Below are 20,687 nucleotides of genomic sequence, written 5' to 3' on the forward strand. Positions count from 1 at the left end.
ACAATTCATTTTTTTTTTTTTTAAGAAACACAATAAATGCTTGGATTAAACTGTAACAATGAGATGTGTATTACCTGTCGTAGGCGTTTTGTGTTATGTTACTAGTTGTGGTGTCAACTTTATCGCCTATCAGCGAATGATAAGGAGCCAAGAAGATAGGGAGCGTTTTCTTCTTCCTCTTGGAGAGATACTTTCCATCGGCATTAAAGTCTCCCAAAATCATAATGTTCTGCAGAAGAAAGAACACAACCAAATTCAGAATGGAAAAACACAGTATGTTAATTTGTTTTTACTTTATTCATATTGTAGGTATTCAAAGCTTAAACAAGTTTCCTTACATGAGAAACAAAATTAAACAAACATATTTAATCCCTCAAAAACCCATCACTTAATATCTTGATAAACAAAAAATGGTTTTACCACATTGTTTTTCTCTCAAACCCATCAATACTTTTTTAAACACTTACATCATTCGTGTATCTTTCCCTCACGTCATGAAGAGCTTTCAGCTCTGCCTCTGCGTTACTTGGTGTGATGTGGACCGGGATCAACACCAGAGTCAGCATAACTGGAGGCAAACACACACACAAATAATTCCCTGGCCGTTATTGCAACCTAAGTCTAATTTAAAAAAAGTATTTATGTTTAAACAGTCCATTTATGTCTTTCCTAAAGTTAGGACCTCACAATATAGAAAGGTCCTGACAACTTAGGTTGCATTCACACCTAATAGTCAAAGTAAACTTTATTGTCAATCTACCAGTGTGTGTGAATAGACAGAGAGATCGAAATACCGTTTTCCACAATCCCGAATACCAAAACAATTGTATATCAAAATATGTGTGCAAATATGTATATCCTATACATACACAATCAATGACACATGTTTACATGTGCACACATTAAGACCTAAATAAAAACACAACAATCAATAAATACAAAATAACAGTCACTTAAATATTTTGAGAATGTGCATTAGTGAAATAATGCAACAAACTGTCGTCTGGTGCGCACAGGGCGACAGTTTGTTGCATTATTTCATTTTTCAGAAGGTTCGACTTGCGTTCACACGGAAAAAACTCAAACGGACTATAAACTTTAAACACAAGTCATGTGCTCGGAAATGCTGTTCAGCAATTGGTGAGACATTAAGGGGGTAAAATCGCAAATTCCGGCAATTTCTACCGTAAGGCAAGGCAAGTTTATTTATATAGCATCTTTCAATACAAGGCCATTCAAAGTGCTTTACAAAAATGAAAGACATTCAGAGCATTAAGAAACATATTATAAAATGATATCTAAAAACGCTAATTTAAAAAAAGATAATAAAAGTTACAGTGCAGTCTAAGATATGAATAGTTCAATTAAAAGCAGCGGCAAAAAGAAAAGTCTTCTTGCTGGATTTAAAAGTAGTCAGAGTTGCAGCGGACCTGCAGGTTTCTGGGAGTTTGTTCCAGATGTTTGGAGCATAATAACTGAACGCTGCTTCTCCGTGTTTAGTTCTGACTCTGGGGACAGAAAGCTGACCAGTCCCTGAAGACCTGAGAGATCTGGATTGTTCATCATTTAGCAGGAGGTCAGAAATGTATGTTGGGCCTAAACCATTCAGTGCTTTATAAACCAGCAGCAGTATTTAGAAATATATTCTTTGACACACAGGAAGCCAGTGTAAAGACTTCAGAACAGGAGTGATGTGATCCGTAGTCTCCGCCATGGAGCATCGGCAGATTATTTTCATGCTGCTGTTAATCTGGAGAGCATATCATCAGACTCTGATTATACAATCAGAAAACGTGCGATAAAAAAACATTATAACACTGAGAGACGTTCTGCAGTCAGGAGGATGTTTCACCGACGACAGGTGGCTCTGACTTTATGTATAATTGACGGAGCATTTTTACTTTTACACGACACTGTTCAACACTTCATTCTGCTTCACTCTTTCGCTAAAGATTTTGAAGACATCCGCGTTCTTGTGACTCGTAAATACTACGCTTCCTGTGTTTTGGTGCAGACTGCGTTCACACCAAAGATGAACTGCTCCAGAGTTCACTACCAAGCGGTCCGAGACCACCTTTTTTAGTTCAGAGCTCTCAGACTGTGTTCACACCGACACAAACAAACCGCACTAAGGGGGTAAACACTCCAGGGTTCGATTCCACCGGACAAAATAAGTCTGGTTTGAATGCGACCTAAAACTCCAAGTGGTCCTCACAATGATAGCCGTGCAAGACATATACAAACACACAAACAAACAAACCTGTGAGGACCTACATAAACAAAACATTTTTGCCTAACCTTTAACCCCTATTTTAACTAAAGAAGTGCTTTATGTCACGCCCTGGCTCAAGGACGAACAAAGGAAGGAGACCACACATGATTCATCCAATTTGAAGTGCATTTATTTAAAGAAACTAAATTAACTATGAAGTCAGTTAATCAGTTATGTGTGTAGTGAGCAGTCAGTCTTTCTCTCCTCTTGGGTTGCTTGGCTCTACTGGACCTTGGTTTGTTTGTTCTTTCTTTATATACTGATGCTTGTCAGTGCTCAGGCACCCATACTTGTAGCTGAGCAGTCAACCCAAATGAGGTGTCAGCAATCTCTCCTGATTTGGGGAGTGGCTAACCAGGGACCTGAGTCTAAGGCCTAGGGGCCGTCACATTTAGCATTCATTGAAGGTCTGTGTACCAAATATAAAGAACATGCCAAAATGTCCTCATAATCCATAAAAGCCCAACACACAAAACCCAAATTGATCCTCACAATGAAAGTCTAAAAAAACTAAAACACACACCGACGCACAAATACCTGTGTTTGGACATTTGAGAAGGACAACGAAAGGCTGTCTGGAGATCACATCTTTATCATTGTCTCCGTACTGGTAGGAGTCTAATATCTTCACTTCTTTTTTTCTGAAACACAAAGCCACAAACATGTTCTGTATTATAAAGCTTATAAGCACACATGTTATGTTTGTTTGTTTTCATTAGTTAGTGAGATATCTCAAGCCTTGGGCAAGCAGCACACTGTGATGATTCTAAAGCCTATGATGTTCTGGGTCTTATAGATTATAGAACTTAAAAGATTGAAGTCAATCATCTCAATGAAGAGTAATGTAATGTGTCACAGCTTACTGGTTCAAAATATTGATAACTTTTTTTGTATTTGATATTCCACACAGTTTTTCAATGATAATTATCCAATTGAATGTGGCTGTTACCAATTTAAGACATATTTTAATTCCTGTGAGACATAACGTATAGCTCAATTGGTAGATGTGTACTGAAGCTTGGTCTGAATCCAGTTCGAAGACCATTTGCCGTGTGTCATCAATTCCCATTTCAAGTCTGTCTCTGTTGCCCTAAAAGGTCTTTAAACCACACATAGGATTGTCCTGGTTTGGCTGTACTTGTGTTTCTGACCTGTAGAAGTAGACAAACTTTTCCTTGTGACCCTTCAGTCCCAGAGATTCACTGCACAGCATGTCGTACGGATTACTTCTGTTATCTCTGTCAGAAAACAAAACAACTGATTATCTCTCACAGTCATCAATTTATGTTTTTGTTTCATTTTAGATGCCCCATAACATTTCATTACCGACACTTGTTTTTAGGCAAAAGTGAAAAGAGATACTGCAGCACAGACAGTGTGAGTCACAAGACATTGAATACACATTTTGATCCTGAACCTGCAGCATAGGGCCCCTTTAAATGAATGTGCTTCTATGTGTGGAGAACTCACCCATATTCATTAAGGTGTTGGAGGAGCAGTTCCATGGCATCACCACCTGTCTCATCCGTCACCTCCACCAGCAGCACCACGCTGTACTGAGACACAATCTGCAAAACACAACCACAAAGAAATGAAAGCATAGAACTAAAAGCACTTTTTACATTGTATAAATGTTATCAATGCATAAAAAACTGCTCCTTTCCTTTAATTTTCTCGCCATGTACAAAAACATTAACTGAAATATTACACCGAACACACTTGTGTGTTTTAGCACGGTGAGTTACCTTTATGATAATATCCCGTACGTCCTTCTTGTTGACTTTATCCCATCCCAGTCTCTGGACATTGAAGGCAGCGATCTTCATTTTGACTAAAAATCTAAATCAAATGAATTTCATAGATTTAAACCGATACACCCAACATATTATCAAGGCCAGTGGTGGACAGTAACAAAGAACATTTACTAGAGTGCTGTACTTAATTACAAGGTACTTAACAAGAGTATACTGTATGCCCATTTAAAGAAACTCTATTATCTTCTAATATTTGCATAATAGGTGACCTTTTTCATAATTCATAGTAAAAAGGTGGGGAAAAAGAGACGGGCCAATTCTCAAGAACTCTTCTGTAGATCGAGGTTAAGACCCTTAACAACACACTGGAAACGGCGATCCGAAGGGCCTCTGTTGTGTGCTGCAGACTCAATCTGTTTCGGTTGCGACATTTTATTTTTGAGAGCGCAGAGAATGCTGTTTCACACCGGTATGTGGACGGAAACATTGAGATGATGCGTCTTGCCAGTCTGGAGATATTTGGTAGATGCCCCACCAGTTTCCAAAAGTCCACGACATCTGTAATCCGAAACTGACGCTGAAGTTCATCTGAGCTCTTTAACTCCACGAACTCCATTTGAAGCTGCACAAGTCCGAACTGGTCGCTTATTTGCTTCATTTCATTGACCTCAATCAGGAATGGGTTTTTCACAAGTAGAAAAATATTGCTATGGTCCTTGAAGTCGTGGAATCTTGATGTGTAGTTTTGCTTGAGCTCAGTTAACACGTCACAGAATTGTGATTGACAGGGCAGGAGAGCGTCTGCATGCATCGCCATCACTTTCTGCATGGTGGGGAAGAAACGGTAATCAGAACCACGGACACTTTGTTTGAGTACATCCAGTTTGTCAGAAAATAGTCTGACAGCCGTGTAGAGCTCATACACGGTCTTGTTTCATCCCTGCATCTTGAGATTAAGTTCGTTCAAGTGCTGCGTAATGTCACACAGGAACGCAACAGACAGCACCCACTCTTTATCATCCAAAAGGAAAATCGGGAAGTCTCCCCTTTGCCGACAATGAAGGATTTCAGGGGTTCAAGCAGGTCCATGAAATGTGCAAGCATACGTCCTTTAGACAGCCATCTGATCTCGGTGTGTAACACCAAATCTCCATATTGAGTGTCAAACTCCTCCCACAGCAGTTTAAAATGTAAGTGGTTTCTTGCACGGGCCCTGATATAATTAACCACTTCGATTACATTTGCCATCACTTCATTCAGACATTTGAACTTAGCAAACAAGGCTTGTTGATGCACAATACAATGGTATGAGAAAATACCCTCAACAGCAACCCCGCCGTTTTTCAGCGTTTCTTTCAGCAAAGCCACGGGCTCCGTTCCTCTTACCAAGTATCGCCGGTGCGCCATCTGTTGTGAATGCTGTGATTTTTTCTGGTCCAATGTTAAACTTTTCTAATGTTTCCAGCACAGTGTTTTTTATTTCAATTCCCGTTGTTCCATTTATCAGTGAAACCATGTCAAACAGTTCTTCTGTAATGTCAAACTTACTGTTGATCGCTCGGATAAAGATGAGTAATTGTGGCGTGTCATTGATATCCAAGCTTTCGTCCATTGCAAGGCTGACAAACTCAGCGGATGACAGTTTGTCCTTAAGAGTATGTGCAAAGTTCTCTGAAATGTATGATGCCCTCCTAGCTACAGTCGAATCCGACTGTTGAATTTTTTTTTCCTCTCGTTCCAGGTCTTTTTTCTCAGGAAACAACGTTGAACAAGCCAGCAGTATGCAATCCTTCACCATTTCTCCATCAGTATATGGCTTCATCTTTTTCATCAGTTCATGTGTTATTTTGTAAGATGCCTCTGTCGCTCTTTCACTCGTATTAGTGTGGAATACGTTTTTTTGAGCAGTTCGGTTCTGTTTGAGTCTCGCCAGCTTTTCCGCCCTCAGCTCTCCACCTTTCGGAAAGTCGGTACTGAACTTCGGGTGTTTTGTGTCGTGATGGCGCTGCAAATTGGACCTTTTAAATTGTGAAATGACGTTGTCACAAAGCAGGCAGATGCATTTTCCCGAACCGGTGGAGACGAAGAAAAACTCGAGTTCCCAGTCCTCTTTAAATGTTCGATATTCCTCTTCATATTTTCGTTTCCTATATTCCTTTGCCATTTTTGCATAGTGCTGTAAGCTAGTTTTCCCAGTGTGACGGAGCAATTATCTCGCGCACCTGCAATCAGAGCGCGAAACCTGAAATAATTTGTGATTGGTTGTTTAGAGCAGGGGTGGGGAACCTCCGGCCCCCGGGCCATATACGGCCCGCGAGACAATTTGGTACGGCCCTCGAGGTAATTTTAACACGCAAAAAAGAAAAAAAAATCTAGAAATCTAGACCCGCAAAAAATTAAACAAGCGAGTGCCTGTTTTTCCTGGCCACGGTCAGGGTCCGTGAACACAACACTAGCCTAATGTGTCATCACGTGGTATATGTCTCGTCTGACAGGGGTGCAGTTCTGACGGAGAGCACCAGAACGTGGCTCGGCACTTCAGATAAGGAGCGGTACACATGCCGCAGTTTTTGCGTGGCTGTGTTTTTAGTTAAAAGCCCAGTGGCGATCTGTTCATCTGTCATACTGATTATACAGTCAATAGCTTTGTTGTTATTAGCATCTGGTTAGCTAGCTATGCTAACGAATATAAGAAGCTTTTTCTACAACCAGTGAGGTAAAGGCACATCTTTATATGATCATTATAGTTATAAAAAATAAGAGAATAAAGTAAACAGGTATAAAATACTATATGACAGTAAAAAAAAGTTGTTATTAATAAACAAGAATACAGTTTGAAAGGGGAGTGATTTGTAAAATATCCATAAAGAAAAAGTAAATATGCTTACAGTTCTGTTTCATATGGGTGTTGAGAGATTATCCATAGATCTCTTAATGTTGCTCTCAAAGTGCATCAGATTGATGCTTTTAACTTCAACATTTAAAAAAAAATCTTCCCGGGAGGAGGTTAGGTCCCCCCCCCACTTAAATCATGTCCACATGGATAGGAAACTAAATACATTTGCACATCTTTCTGTTTTGGTGGTCATGCCACAACCGTGCACGTGCATGCATACGTGAGTCATGGTAAGATATCTGGACTAAGAGGTTGCTTTTTCTTTGCACAGCATGAAAGAAAGAAGAAATAAATGGGCTGTGATTTTAGTTTTTTTAAGCAGAGGTCAATAATTTGTACGGCCCTCGGAGGATGTTGAAACATTTAAATGGCCCTTGAGAGGAAAAAGGTTCCCCACCCCTGGTTTAGAGGGATGGGGGGGTGGCTTAATAGACTGATGTGTGTGATGACTCATGTGTGACTTGTGCTGACAATGTTTTTCGTTTTTTAAAGATTTTTTTTGATTTTTTCTTTTTTAAGTGGGACTTTAAGGAGCCGCATGCCGCGGGTTGAGTATCGCTGCAGTAAGGCATTTAATGTGTATTATTATATATATATTATATAGTTGATTTATTATTTTCTGAATGTGAATTTAATATATAAGACATCGTCATGTTTTGTAATATAAAAAATGTACTGGAAATGAGTTCATAGATACAAAATACCTTCTGTCTCTCAATGAAATCAATAGTAACAGCTGGACTGTGGGGTAGTGGTTGTGCAATATTGCATCATGGGAGTTGTAGTCTTCTCCAGGATTCCATCAGTGTTCCTGGTTCTGGAGATTTTTGCATCTCCTCTGATATAAAGTGTGAGATCAGCATGTTTTATCCCCCGACAGGGGCGGTTCTACGGGGGGGGGTTGCGATTCAGGTGAGGCCCCCCTCTGTGAGGTGAGCAGTCTAGGGAGGGACGGACCTGCCTACACCCATACATGCAAATAAACCAGTTCAACAAGTCACACAATGCTGTCTGGCTAATAAAAATAGGCTAATTATGATACTAAAAGGGAAGTGTCCCAAAACATTTCAGAAATAACTGTTTCTGCCAGAACCAGAGAAGAGTTCAATGTATTTTTGTAATTAACTGATAAGATACAAGAAGAGTTTAAGACATTGCTAGAGATATCATTTCACATACTTTTATCAGAAATAATGTATTAATTTATTCAATTCTGGTCTTAATTCAAAATCTTACACATTTGGAACTTAGTTATAGTGAATCATCAAAGACATTATACTTCAATTTGTATTTTATTTCCATATGTGAACATATAAGAAGGGCGGGGTCCATGACAGGTGCTCAAGCTATTTTGACTACACTGACCCGGGTATGTAATATTGCAACAAAGACATAACCTGCTCAAAATCAAATGTGTTGATTGTATTCCACAATAACTGAATATGTACATGTTCTAGACATTGTAATAATCACACAAAAAAATATTTGAGGCATTTTACTTACTTGAATCTGACAAATCCAGAACGATAAAACAAAGAGGTGTTGCTCGTTTGAATATTCTGAAGTTGTGTGAGTGTATGGCCAGAGGGCAGGACCTATACACACCTTTAATACCAAATAGCATAGTGAGGCTGAACAAAAGGACCGTTTGACTATGTACATGTAGTCTTTAAAAAAACAAAACATGTACTGACTCTTTTAGGATAGCTTAAAGTAATGTTGTAAAATTACAACCGGGGTCCTTACAGGGTTAACTATGCGGTACTATTCAATCCACGTAAATTACACATCACAGCAATGAGGCCAGATCAATTAAACCAGGATACATCCTTTACTGTCAAACTGGGTCTAAACACAGCTGCCTGTGCATTTGATAAATACTTTCTGATTTTATATTTATTATATGCTACTAATCAGCTACATGGCCCTAACGTGTAAAGTTATACAACCATTTGGACCAGTGCTTTTCACCAGTAGACTCGTGCAGGCCAGAGTAGCTGGAGTGATCCTCCATCGGAAAACACCGTGGAGTACTTTTTGAATATTCATTTTTATATTTATGGAGAGCATGAAACTTCCTGATGAACAAGACAGACAGGAAGTAAACACAAAGAGGAACAAGGTATGTGCTCTGGGAGTGTTTGAAGACTAAAAATAGACGTTGATCATTTTCAGACAGGTATTCATTTCAATCAGGAGAGACTTCATTTAGTTTAAAGAACATTTATTGACACATTTCATATGATAAATGTTAAGTCTTTGGTGATTACACCCCGATCCTGAAATCGTATATCTAAAGGGGGAAATGTAGCTGTGAGCATATAGGGAATATTGTCTATATTTGTGTCTATGTTTTGGGTTTGTGCATTTTATGTATGAAAAGTGTATAAATAAAGTTGTATCTGCTTTGATTAGCTGAAATGTAAATAGTAAATGTACTTAATGAAATGTGTCTATACATGAATATGTTTGTATGTTAGTAAATGCAAAAGTGGATATGAATGAGAACATAGTATGTTGACAGTTATACTTTAATCAGATCTAAATATAATATTCTTATTTTGTTTGTAAATATCTTCGCTGAAAGATGTTTTTGACTCCAGGAAAGAGAAGCTGATTATCTAACAGGATCCTAACAAAATCATAAATCCTACCTTTTTAACTAAATTGACAGTAAAATAATTTTGCAATTTTTGTGCATGTATTTTTAGACACATCAGGAAACATTGATTGGGATAAACCCCTTGAGATGCACCATCTCGTTTTCAAGGGGGTCTCGACAATAGCAACAACTTACAGACATACATAAACAAAAAGACAAAATGCAAAACATGACACACAAGACAAACCACGTACAGTCTGTTAAGTGAAACTCAAGCAATGCACACAATCATTACAATTTGTCAGTCGAGCAAATCAGTTTCATCAATATCAGTTATAACAAGTGCAGACCAGTTGAAAGTGAGATAACAATGCATGTTTAAATAAACCCAATGATGCAAGAGATCTAATGGCAGCAGGTAAAGTATTCCAGTTAGTTGGGGCTTTGAACATGAACGCTCTTCTGCCAATCAAGTTTTTTGCAGAGGACAGAATGTCTAACTTGATGATTTGGTGAGTAAGGTACAAAATACTGCTTTAACTAAGGGGGATAGTTAAGATAAATGCATTTAAATATCAGCTGAAGCCAATGCATGTGTCTTCTTACATTTAAAGAAGGCCATTTCAGTTGGTTATATATTGTGCAGTGATGTGTACGAAAAGGACAACCAAGAACAAATAGGCATAGTCTGTTGTAGGCTATGTTGAGTGGAGCAAGATCTGATGTATGTGCATTTTGGTAGACAACATCACAATAGTCCATAATCGGAAGAATAAGTTGAGAAGCAATTCTCTTTCGGACACTGAGCGTAAAACAATTGTGAGAGCAGTGTAAAACACTGATTCCGTTATTGACTTTTTGTATTACATGCTTTATATGTAGTTTAAATGAAAGTTCAGAGTCTAGCCATACAAGATATTTAAAGCTATCAACTTTATGCAGAGAAGTGCCATCCTTACATGTTATTACTACATTAGGTTTGAATTTGAGCTTCTGCCTGGTACCAAAGACCATGGTATAAGATTTTGTTTTGTTAAGCAGTAGTTTATTGTACTACTTTATAAATGTTTATTTATTGTTAGTGTACGTTTTCTTCTGTTGCCTTTCAAAATGTGTCCTCATAAAATGATTGTTGCCTTTCTATTGTTGTTTGTACCTCACTTTCCTCAAGCTTTATAAATCTTGACTTGTCACAGGAAAAGAAACATGGTCCAGTTCCAGTTGCTTTTACCTGGATAAAGGAAGTATATATATATATATATATATATATATCAGGGTTTCCGCTAGGATTTTTTCTCACCGGTCAAATGTCCGGGCAGAATTTATTTTACCGGACTAATTTGAAACTTACCGGTCATATTTCAATAATAATAAGAGTTGTGTAGCAGAGTTGCCGTTAGCAGGTTATTACCGGACTATGAGCGGATATGCTTCAGTTTAAAACTCAGTTCACGGGGCTCATTTTTATATTGCTTCAGTTTATAATCGTAACAGATCGAAAAATTCAGATTCATTTTTCAATAAATTATTCCACAAACAACAAACAACATAATTATTACATTCAAACAAACTACTTGTAGTAGATAACGTACATTATTCAGAAGTTTACATCAACTTTGAATAATAACACGGGAGAAACGGAGCCTCTCTTTTCCCCTCTCCCTCCCTCTCTCTCCTGACAGCACGTCAGTTTCTCACGCAGCTCCTGCAGCTCGCTAAACAGAGGGCGGGGCTTCAGGTGATTATGCAGAGCTGCGTGTCTCGGTCAGACTCAGCAGCTGATCTGATCTCTCTCTCGTCCGGTTACACTTCACTCGCGTTTCTGTCCATATGGATCAGATCCAGCTCTCCTGATCGGCCTTTATAGAGAGCACCGATCAAACTATTAAGAGTGAATATCGGCCGATAATGATCGGCGGCCGATCGATCGGAGCCTCCCTAATTATTACCAGACATTTTGACCGTCAGGTTTTGAATTTACCGGTTTTTAATAAATTTTACCAGCTAAAAACCGGTAATTACCGGCTAACGGAAACCCTGATATATATATATATAACTGTGTATATTGTACCTTGTTGTCTCCTCCTGAAACAGCCAGGATGTTTCCGGTGATGGACCAGCTGACGTGCCAAACCACATCGTTGAACTTGTGGAGGAGTTTAGCCGTCCAGGTGTTTCCAGCCGGGTCGTCACACGTCCAGATGAACACGCGTCCGTCCGTCCGTCCGTCCGTCCGTCCGTCCTAAAGAAGGGCAGAGGGAACACATATCTTAACAAAATGTCTTCCCACTGAACTCTGTGTGAAGTGATAGATTTTGAGGGATAACTTGTCTGCTTTCCAAATCTCCGCGCGTCCCTAACAAGCTGGTTATCATACAGGAAGGAATCCAGAGCATACAAGTATCCGTTAAACAATAATCTACTTTAATGGTAATATGACAATGCAATACAATCAATACATTACCATACAAAGCCATATCATATCATATGCGTAATGTCAGGAATATGCCTACTCCCGGCCCTTGTTCACGGGCTGCCACGACCTTCCGGTCCGGGCCGCGCGAGAAGAGAGGCAGAACAAAAAGCCCCCCCCCCCCCCCCCCCACATTCCAGAGACCTCAGATGTGTCTTAAAGGATATTTCCTTGCTTCCAAAGATAAAACAAATATTTCATCTCTCATATCTCCAACTTCTGGTTACACAGAATACAAAGTAATTAAACCCACACATATACTATTCAAGATATGTAGACTTCCCTGAAACATGACATGCTAGAGATCTTAAGCAAAATATACTCTTCCCCCACCTAGCACCCTGTCCTGCATACCTTCATCTCCCCCATAGGGCAATACAACCCTGTTTACTCCAACCAGCCCTTGTTTATAGCCATTTTAGTCCTCACATTTATGAAAGGATAAAACAGAGAAATCAATATAAAACACAAACACAAGTATTGTTTGAACAGTATTCCCTTAACTGCAACTATTGATAATTACCAGAGAAACTCAAGGGACCTCTTTTAATATCTGGAAATTGCAACAAGACTTTCTGCCACTTCAAATGTAACACACTTCTTAAATATCAGATGCTGCAGAAGCAGAAGAGTTTTTATTATCATTCAGCTGCTAATACAACGTTCTCCTCTCTGACCAGCGTTGGAAGAAGTACCCGGATCCTCAACTTGAGCAAAATTATAAACAATATTATCTTAAAATAGTTAATACTGGAATAAAAATGTACTTTATGTATCACAAGCTTTCATTATGCAGAATGTCTCCTTCCACACCGTTTATTATATTATATTATTGTATTTTTATCAGAAATGAATGCTTATAAACATTTAAATGATGTAGTTCATCAATGTTAAACATATTTAGGACTTCTTGCATACTACTGGGTAGATAAGTAGTTGAGTACTGCAATATATCAAACTGTATGAGCAAATTATTATATTTGTATACATATAACTTGATGTCAGAAAACAGTATAAGAGTAAAAGGTACATTATTTCCCTGTGTGATGCAGTGAAGTAAAAGGATTACTAATGGAAATACTAAAGAAAGGTACAAGTTAAGAATAGGTGTGTCGAAAACTACTTATTTACAGAACTCTGTTTTGTACTGTGTTACTTTCCACAGCATATAAAATCTATTACACTAAATCTATAAAAGCAGAAAGCTTAATGCAGCGTGTTTACAGTTAGAGATGTTCTCATTTTCAGCTCCAAACATGACACAAGTTCCTGAAAAAACTACTGGCGCCACCTAGTGGAATTTTCTGGACTTAAAACTTTACTTTTTTGTCATTGTATACACAAAATGTTAATAATATCCCACTTTTATATTGTGTCAGCTGTAGGTTAGCACCTCAATAGTGTTTTATTTGTCAGATAATTTACGTATTTCTTCTCACGGTCAACTTCTATCTATCTTCACTCTTTTAGTTCTGTGTTATCTGCTATTTTGAGATGTTTATATTGTATAATTGTTTACTTTCCACTCTTTTTTATTTCTAAATACGTGGAGTACTTGTTTTACATGCTGCTGGGATTAATAAAGTGTTTCCTATGTTATCTTATCTGTATTAACTGACCTGGGAGCAGCTGGCGATGGTGCTGGTGGGCAGCCCGATGGACGGAGCCCAGCCGACGTCTCTCACCCAATCACTGAGAGCCTCCAGCATCCGGTCCTCCTTCCACTGACCGTCCTCCTCTCTGCAGAGATCAGAGTACACATCCTTTACTCAAGTAGAAGTAGATACTCGTGTTTAAAAATACTCTGGTAAAAGTAGAAGTACTGACTAAACTTCTTTACTCAAGTCAAAGTAAAGAGGCTTTGAAATGTACTTCAGTAAAAAGTACCCATAGCTAGCAGCTGTTTTAAAGAGTACCCGACCTCCCTTTATATTAATAGAACAATAATGTCATTGTTAGCTATTGAATGTTTCCATGCTGAACAACGGCAACATGACAACGTTTCCATTGGTCCCTGTTCTTTAGAGAAGACCAGGAAAAAACTGTAACAACATTTGAAGTTGGTCCTGGTTGAATGTTCACAATGGGAACAACGGCCTTGTGTTAACATCAGGACATGTAGTAATAATATGGTACTTCCACACCATTTACTGTTCATCGGATCATACTGACAGACAGAGATTCTGTATACAACCATAAAGACTTTGGTTAGCTCGTGCAGCTCCTCACCTTCTGTATGTTTTCACAAAGTAGCGCACCTGTCCATGCCGTGTCTTTGCAAGTGATAAAAAAGAATATGATGTGGGAACCGAAACACACATTGTGATATCAGCAGAATCTTTATATACAACATGTAGGAGTTCAATATGGATAAACATTTTTTAAACTTGTATTAATTTAACCACATTTCTTGTTAACAGTTGTTAAAAAAACTCCAAAAAAGAAACTGCATGACTACATTAACCTAATACAATTATTCATGGAGTTTATAATGACACAGAAAGCACAACATATAATTTCATGATTCTTTTTTATTGCAGATAACAAAAAGCATTGTTAGTACAAAAGCAGTGATATACTGTAATATGCCATGCGTCTGTGAATATAGTTTAAATGGATAGTTTGGTTATATTGAAGTGATATGAGGAACTTATCCTCGTCAGTTTGGCTCAGAAACATATTGCTGTATATGCTGATAAATGTATTTTAGCCAATTAAAAAAATATATTCTATATTTAGAATCATTTAAGCGCTTTACCTTGAGGATAGTTGTCAGATGACTTGTCAGATACTTTATTTGTTTTTGCTGAATCTGAACTAACCGAAGCCACACAACAACAGATAAACAAACTAACCACACAACTTGTTTTTCAACCAAATAGTTAAAATACTTTGATTAAAAATCCAGAAATTAAGTCTTCACCTTCTACCTCATTTGACAAACATTTAGATTCTAGGAATTTAACATTTAACAAAATGCGTCCTGCATTACTGAAACTGTTCTGTTGCTGAACCTGAAGCTGCATCACAAACATCAAGAAGCAATACAAGCTCTATTCTGTTCATACACTTAACCCTTGTGTTGTGTTCGAAAGCTGTTACCGTTCATGGTGTTCGCGGGTCAATCATCCAATATTGTTTTAACTACATCATAACTAACTTATTATGCATTCATAACTGGCCCCAAAACATGATACTAACCCTAACCCTAACTGTAAATGAGTCACGGGATGACCCGAACAGAACATAAGGGTTAAATAGCACTCATCACTAAAAGCGAATAACTAAAACTAATTTAAGATAATAACATATTGAAGATCGATTCCTCTTGGTTTACGCTCCTCTCCCCTTTGTGGCAGCCGGCCCGGCCTTCTTCTTCTGGGCTCCTGTAAGTCATCAGTTCAAAAGAAATGTAATTATATTGTTAATGTGAGATTCATGATGCAGCAAGAGCCATAAAAAACACAACTAAATACACTCCTATGTCTAATATGTGTCACTGATGTTGATGAAGCAAGAGACGTCTTTACCCGGAGGTCTTCCTCCAGTCGAGGGTCTCACTGGATTCCTTTTTCTCTGAGCTTTTTGCTTCAGCTCCAGCTTCCCCATCTGCTCCTCCATCTGCTCCACCTCCGACTTCACCATCAGCTCCACCTCCACAGGGTAGTGATCACTGACACTCTGAGTCTGGGACAGAAAATATCATTTAATAGTGTCAATAATTCACCTCATGCTTTGCCTGCTCTGGGGTGTTTCCACATTGCTTTACTTTGTGTTTGTGTTTCCGGTTGGAGCATGTGCGCTATTACTTGGAAAAGGGTTGCGAGCTTCAAGAACATTTGTTTAATAAAGAAACAGTGTTTAAAGCTTTTGAATGGCTGTTATTAAGTTCTAACACTTTTTCGGGTAAGAAACTAAACATTTAGATACCCGTTATGTGATTTTTTTATCCAAACAACGCATATTTGGGAATTTAAAAGATGTTTCCAGCTGTGAGCTGCTGCTATTTGACAGCGGTCGGTCAGCTTAATAAAAGTCAACAGTGTTTTTGAAATGACTCTCAATGCCCGAACTGTAGACACAAGTTCGCACTGCAAGTCTAACCATAGGATATTAAATAATAGTAAATAAAGTCATGCGAGCCACAAATAGCTAACCCTTGCTAGTTAGCTAGTTTGATAGATAGCTAATGTTCGTTGGCCAGCTTGTTAGGTTGATAGCTAACGTTCCTAGCTAAAGCACCCTTCTGGCAGTTGTTATAAAACTATCCTCATGTGCTTTAGTGTTCTTTCCAACCAGCCGGTGGGCTTCAGTAGTGTAGCTGTTAATAATCCCAAATAAAATGTATTGTTTATGATGCTGCTAGTGCTAAACCGGAAACATGTAAATACATGCATTTAAACCGGTAATGGGTTGGGCTGTGTCACTTCAGCAGGTTTCGGTGTTACAGTAGGGTAGACTGGGGGGGGGGGGTAACATCTCATTGTACCAACGATACCCCTAAACATGAGTCTCACTTTTTCTTCTGTCAAGTTCAAGTGTTCCCTGAAGTTGTAGGCTTTGGCTGAGTCGGGGACGATGGCCTCCAGCATGCTCTCTCCGTAAACAACGATCCTGTTGTTTGGAAATGCAGCACAATTCTTTTTTTTTTTAACAAACACAAGAAATGCTTTGGTTGAACTGTAACAATGAAACGTGTATTACCTGTCGTAGGTGTGGTCGTTATTGTTACAAGTCGTGGTGTCGACATCATCGCCTATCAGCGAATGATAAGGAGCCAAGAAGATAGGGAGCGTTTTCTTCTTCCTCTTGGAGAGATGCTGTCCATCGGCATTAAAGTCTCCCAAAATCATAATGTTCTGCAGAAGAAAGAACACAACCAAATTCAGAATGGAAAATCACAATATGTTCATTTGTTTTTAGTTAATTCATACTGAAGGTGTTCAAAGCTTAAACAAGTTTGCTTACATGAGAAATTAGTTACATGAGTTTTTCTCTCAAACCCATCAATAATATTTTAAACACTTACATCATTCTCCCATTTTTCCCTCACATCTTCAACCACGCCATGAAGAGCGTTCAGCTCCGCCTCTGCGTTTCTTGGTTTGGTGTGGACCGGGATCAACACCAGATCCTGCACAACTGGAGGCAAACACACACACACACACACACACACACACACACACACACACACAAACACACACACACACATAATTCCCTGGCCGTTATCGCAACCTAAGTCTAATTTATAAAAAAGTATTTATCTTTAAACATTCCATTTATGTCTTTCCTAAAGTTAGGACCTCACAACTTAGGTCGCATTCACGCCTATTAGTCCACTTCTCTGATGAAGTAAAAGTCAACTTTATTGTAAATCAAGAAATAATATTGTAAACCAAACCCAATGGTACAGACAGAGAGATCGAAATACTGTTTATCAATACACAATCAATAATAATAATATTTATCCAAAAGGTAATAGAATGTTACATTAGAGGCATCCTCAACCTGAAGTATAATGCTGGCCGTCTATACTGTACCTCCTGGATCACTACACCATGGGTGTAATCCTACACGGCACACGAGAGCAGAGGGCCAGGCAAGAGCTAAAAAAGGTGAGTGAAACTGATTATTCAAAGTATTTTCATCCCTTTAGTTTTGTAGGCTTGAGAAAGGAGACTGAACTCTGTCTCCAGGCACCTTCCAGCATTATTATAATCTTGTATGTCGTTTTTGGAGCCATTTGTGTTGTTTTTATCCAATACATTTAAAAAACAATGAATACTGTGTACAGTAAATGAAATTATTGTTTGGCACCTGTATATTATAGAAAATAACACTTGTGTTTTCATATTCCCTCATTTTTTCAGGTCACATTTGATAAATATGATGGAGCCATTGGATTTGTCAATATAAGAAATGTGCACTGGAAGTTTGAGGTGAGTATACAGCTACTCGTGGAGTCATACTGTAGCTGCTTTTTGTTGTGTTCCGTCAAAAGTGTTGAGTTTAGTCATGTTTTTGTTTGGTTAATGTTCGTATTGTCTCCCACTTCCTGTTTTATTTTGTCACTCACCTGTTATGCTTCATTCCAGGTTCCTTGACTCCCTACCCTTGTGTATGTGTCTCCCGCTCTCATCAGCACCAGCCCCACCCCTGATTGTTTCCACGTGTACCCAGTTACCTCTTGTTTAAATTCCCCAGTCTCCCGTTGTTTTGTGTCAGTTCGTCTTGTCCTGTTCCCTTTGCAAGTAGTCAGCGTGCCTGCGATTACTAACCTTGTCTCAAGCCTGATTTATGCTCTCGTTTATTGTGTACGTTGTTGTTCCTCACGCAGTGAGCGATTTTCTTTGTGCCTTTTTCGGAAATAAAGTATATTACTTATACTTTACCTCTGTCTCCCGGGTCGTGCATTTGAGTCCTGTGTTTCCAAGTTTGTGACACTTTTACAGCATGTATGTTTTGCTCAGGGTTTGTACATTTCAAGTTCATCAACTATTACTTTGATGATGTATGATTACATTTATTCAAATGCATACAACTAAATATACCTTACTCAAATACTGTGACAGAGTTAAGACTAAAATGTGTATCTCATGCAGCCCCATTTTGTAAATGCAACTTTGCCTCAGGATTGATTTAAAAATGCTTCTTTTAGTTTTAATGTGTTCATGTTCTTCATCTATATCATGGGGAAACAATTTCAAATGTAATCCAAAATAAGTACTCATTCAACCATTTCTCATTGGTGGTCACTAATGCTGCACTAAAGATTTGAGTCTTCTGACCCCAAATTGTGCAACTTTCTTTCATCTGATCTGACATCTTTCAATTATTTCAATACTTTTAAGTCTTTAAATATACCCATTTAAAATGGGTAGTTATTATTTTACTATTACTTTTAATTGCTTTTTTAACAGTTGAAGTGATTTTAATAATGTTCGCCGGTTCAAGTCCCCTACTACTGACTAATGTGCACACATTAAGACCAGTCACTTCAATATTTTGAGAATGTGCATTAGTGCAAGATTGGTGCGCATCAGACGACAGTTTATTTTAATACTGCTGTGAATCTGGAGATCAACAGACTCTAGCGGCCCGCATATGATTATACAATCAGACAACGTCCGTTAAAAAAACATTATAGCACTGAGAGACGTTCTGCAGTCAGGAGGAGGTTTCACCGACGACAGGTGGCTCTAACTTTTATGTATAGTTGACGGAGCATTTTAACTTTTTTTTTTCAACACTTCATTCTGCTTCGCTCTTTCGCTAAAGATTTTGAAGACATCCGCGTTCTTGTGACTCGTAAATAGCACGCTTCCTACGTTTTGGTGCAGACTGCGTTCACACCAGAGATTAACCGCTCCGGAGTTCACTACCAAGCGGTCCGAGACCACCTCTTTTAGGTTGTTTAGTTCACATCAGAGCTCTCAGACTGCGCTCACACCGACCCAAACAAACCGCACCAAGCGGTGACACGCACCAGGGTTCGATTCCACCGGACTAAATAAGGCTGGTGTGAATGCGACCTAAAACTCCAAGCGGTCCTCACAATGATATCAGTGCAAGACATATGCAAACACACATAAACACACTTGTGAGGACCTACATAAACAAAAAAATGGTGCCTAACCTTTAACCCATATTTGAACTAAAGAAGTGCTTTAACATGCAAACAGTCCATATAAGGTCTGTACCAATATAGAGAACAAGCCAAAGTTTCCTCATAATCCATAAAGGACACAAAACCCAAATTGCTCCTCACAATGAAAGTCTAAAAAACACAAACACACACACACACACACACACACACACACACACACACACACACACACACACACACACACACACACATACCTGTCTTTCGACATTTGAGAAGGACAGCGAAAGGCTGTCTGGTGATCACATCTTCATTCTTTTCTACGTACTGGTAGGAGTCTAATATCTGCACTTCTTTCTCTCTAAAACACAAAGCCACAAACATGTACTGTATTATAAAGCTTATAAACACACATGTTATGTTTTGTTTGTTTATTAATGTATTTCTGTTAGTTAGTGAGATAGCTCATAAACCACTTGAAGTTTTTCAGTAGAGCCTTGTAGGAAATGTATGTAGAGTTTGGCCCAACGGCACAATGTGATGATTTGTAAAGCCTATGATGTTCTGGGTCTTAGCTACCGGACCATAGACAACAAATAAATTGTAGGAGTTAAAAGATTGAAGCGTCTCAAAGAAGAGTAATGTAACGTGTCACAGCTTACTGGTTCAAAAACAAACATTACTGTTTTTTGTCAGTTTTTCAATAATAATTATCCGATTGAATGTGGCTGTTTAAATTTAAGACATATTTTAATTCCTGTGAGACATAACGTATAGCTCAATTGGTAGATTGATGTGTACTGAGGCTTGGTCTGAATCCAGTTCGAAGACCATTTGCCGTGTGTCATCACTCCCCATGTCAGGTCTGTCTCTACAATAAAGGCACTGGTTGCCCAAAAAGGTATTTTAACCACACACAGGATAGTCTGTACTTGTGTTCCTGACCTGTAGAAGTAGACAAACTTCTCCTGGTGACCCTCCGGTCCCAGAGGTTTACTGCACAGCTTGCGGTACCGATTACTGTTATCTCTGCCAGAAAACAGAAACAACTGGAACTGAATATCTCTCACAATCATCAATCATTTGT

General features: G+C 38.6%; 1 protein-coding gene across 1 annotated transcript in view; it reads right to left on the reverse strand.

The window, feature by feature from the left end:
- Positions 1-14,570: 14,570 nt before the first annotated feature.
- The window catches only part of LOC117447315 (deoxyribonuclease-1-like 1), a 10,872-nt gene continuing 4,755 nt past the window's right edge, over positions 14,571-20,687 (reverse strand). Inside the window, exons 4-10 of the mRNA XM_034084016.1 lie at positions 20,546-20,629; positions 19,858-19,961; positions 17,027-17,139; positions 16,702-16,856; positions 16,515-16,611; positions 15,528-15,684; positions 14,571-15,383 (exon numbers count right to left, since the gene is read on the reverse strand). Coding sequence (XP_033939907.1) covers positions 15,331-15,383; positions 15,528-15,684; positions 16,515-16,611; positions 16,702-16,856; positions 17,027-17,139; positions 19,858-19,961; positions 20,546-20,629 — 763 coding nt within the window. The 3' untranslated portion in view covers positions 14,571-15,330. The remainder of the gene's footprint in view (positions 15,384-15,527; positions 15,685-16,514; positions 16,612-16,701; positions 16,857-17,026; positions 17,140-19,857; positions 19,962-20,545; positions 20,630-20,687) is intronic.

This window comes from Pseudochaenichthys georgianus, chromosome 5 (assembly GCF_902827115.2).
Source record: "Pseudochaenichthys georgianus chromosome 5, fPseGeo1.2, whole genome shotgun sequence".
Taxonomy (NCBI): Eukaryota; Metazoa; Chordata; class Actinopteri; order Perciformes; family Channichthyidae; genus Pseudochaenichthys; species Pseudochaenichthys georgianus.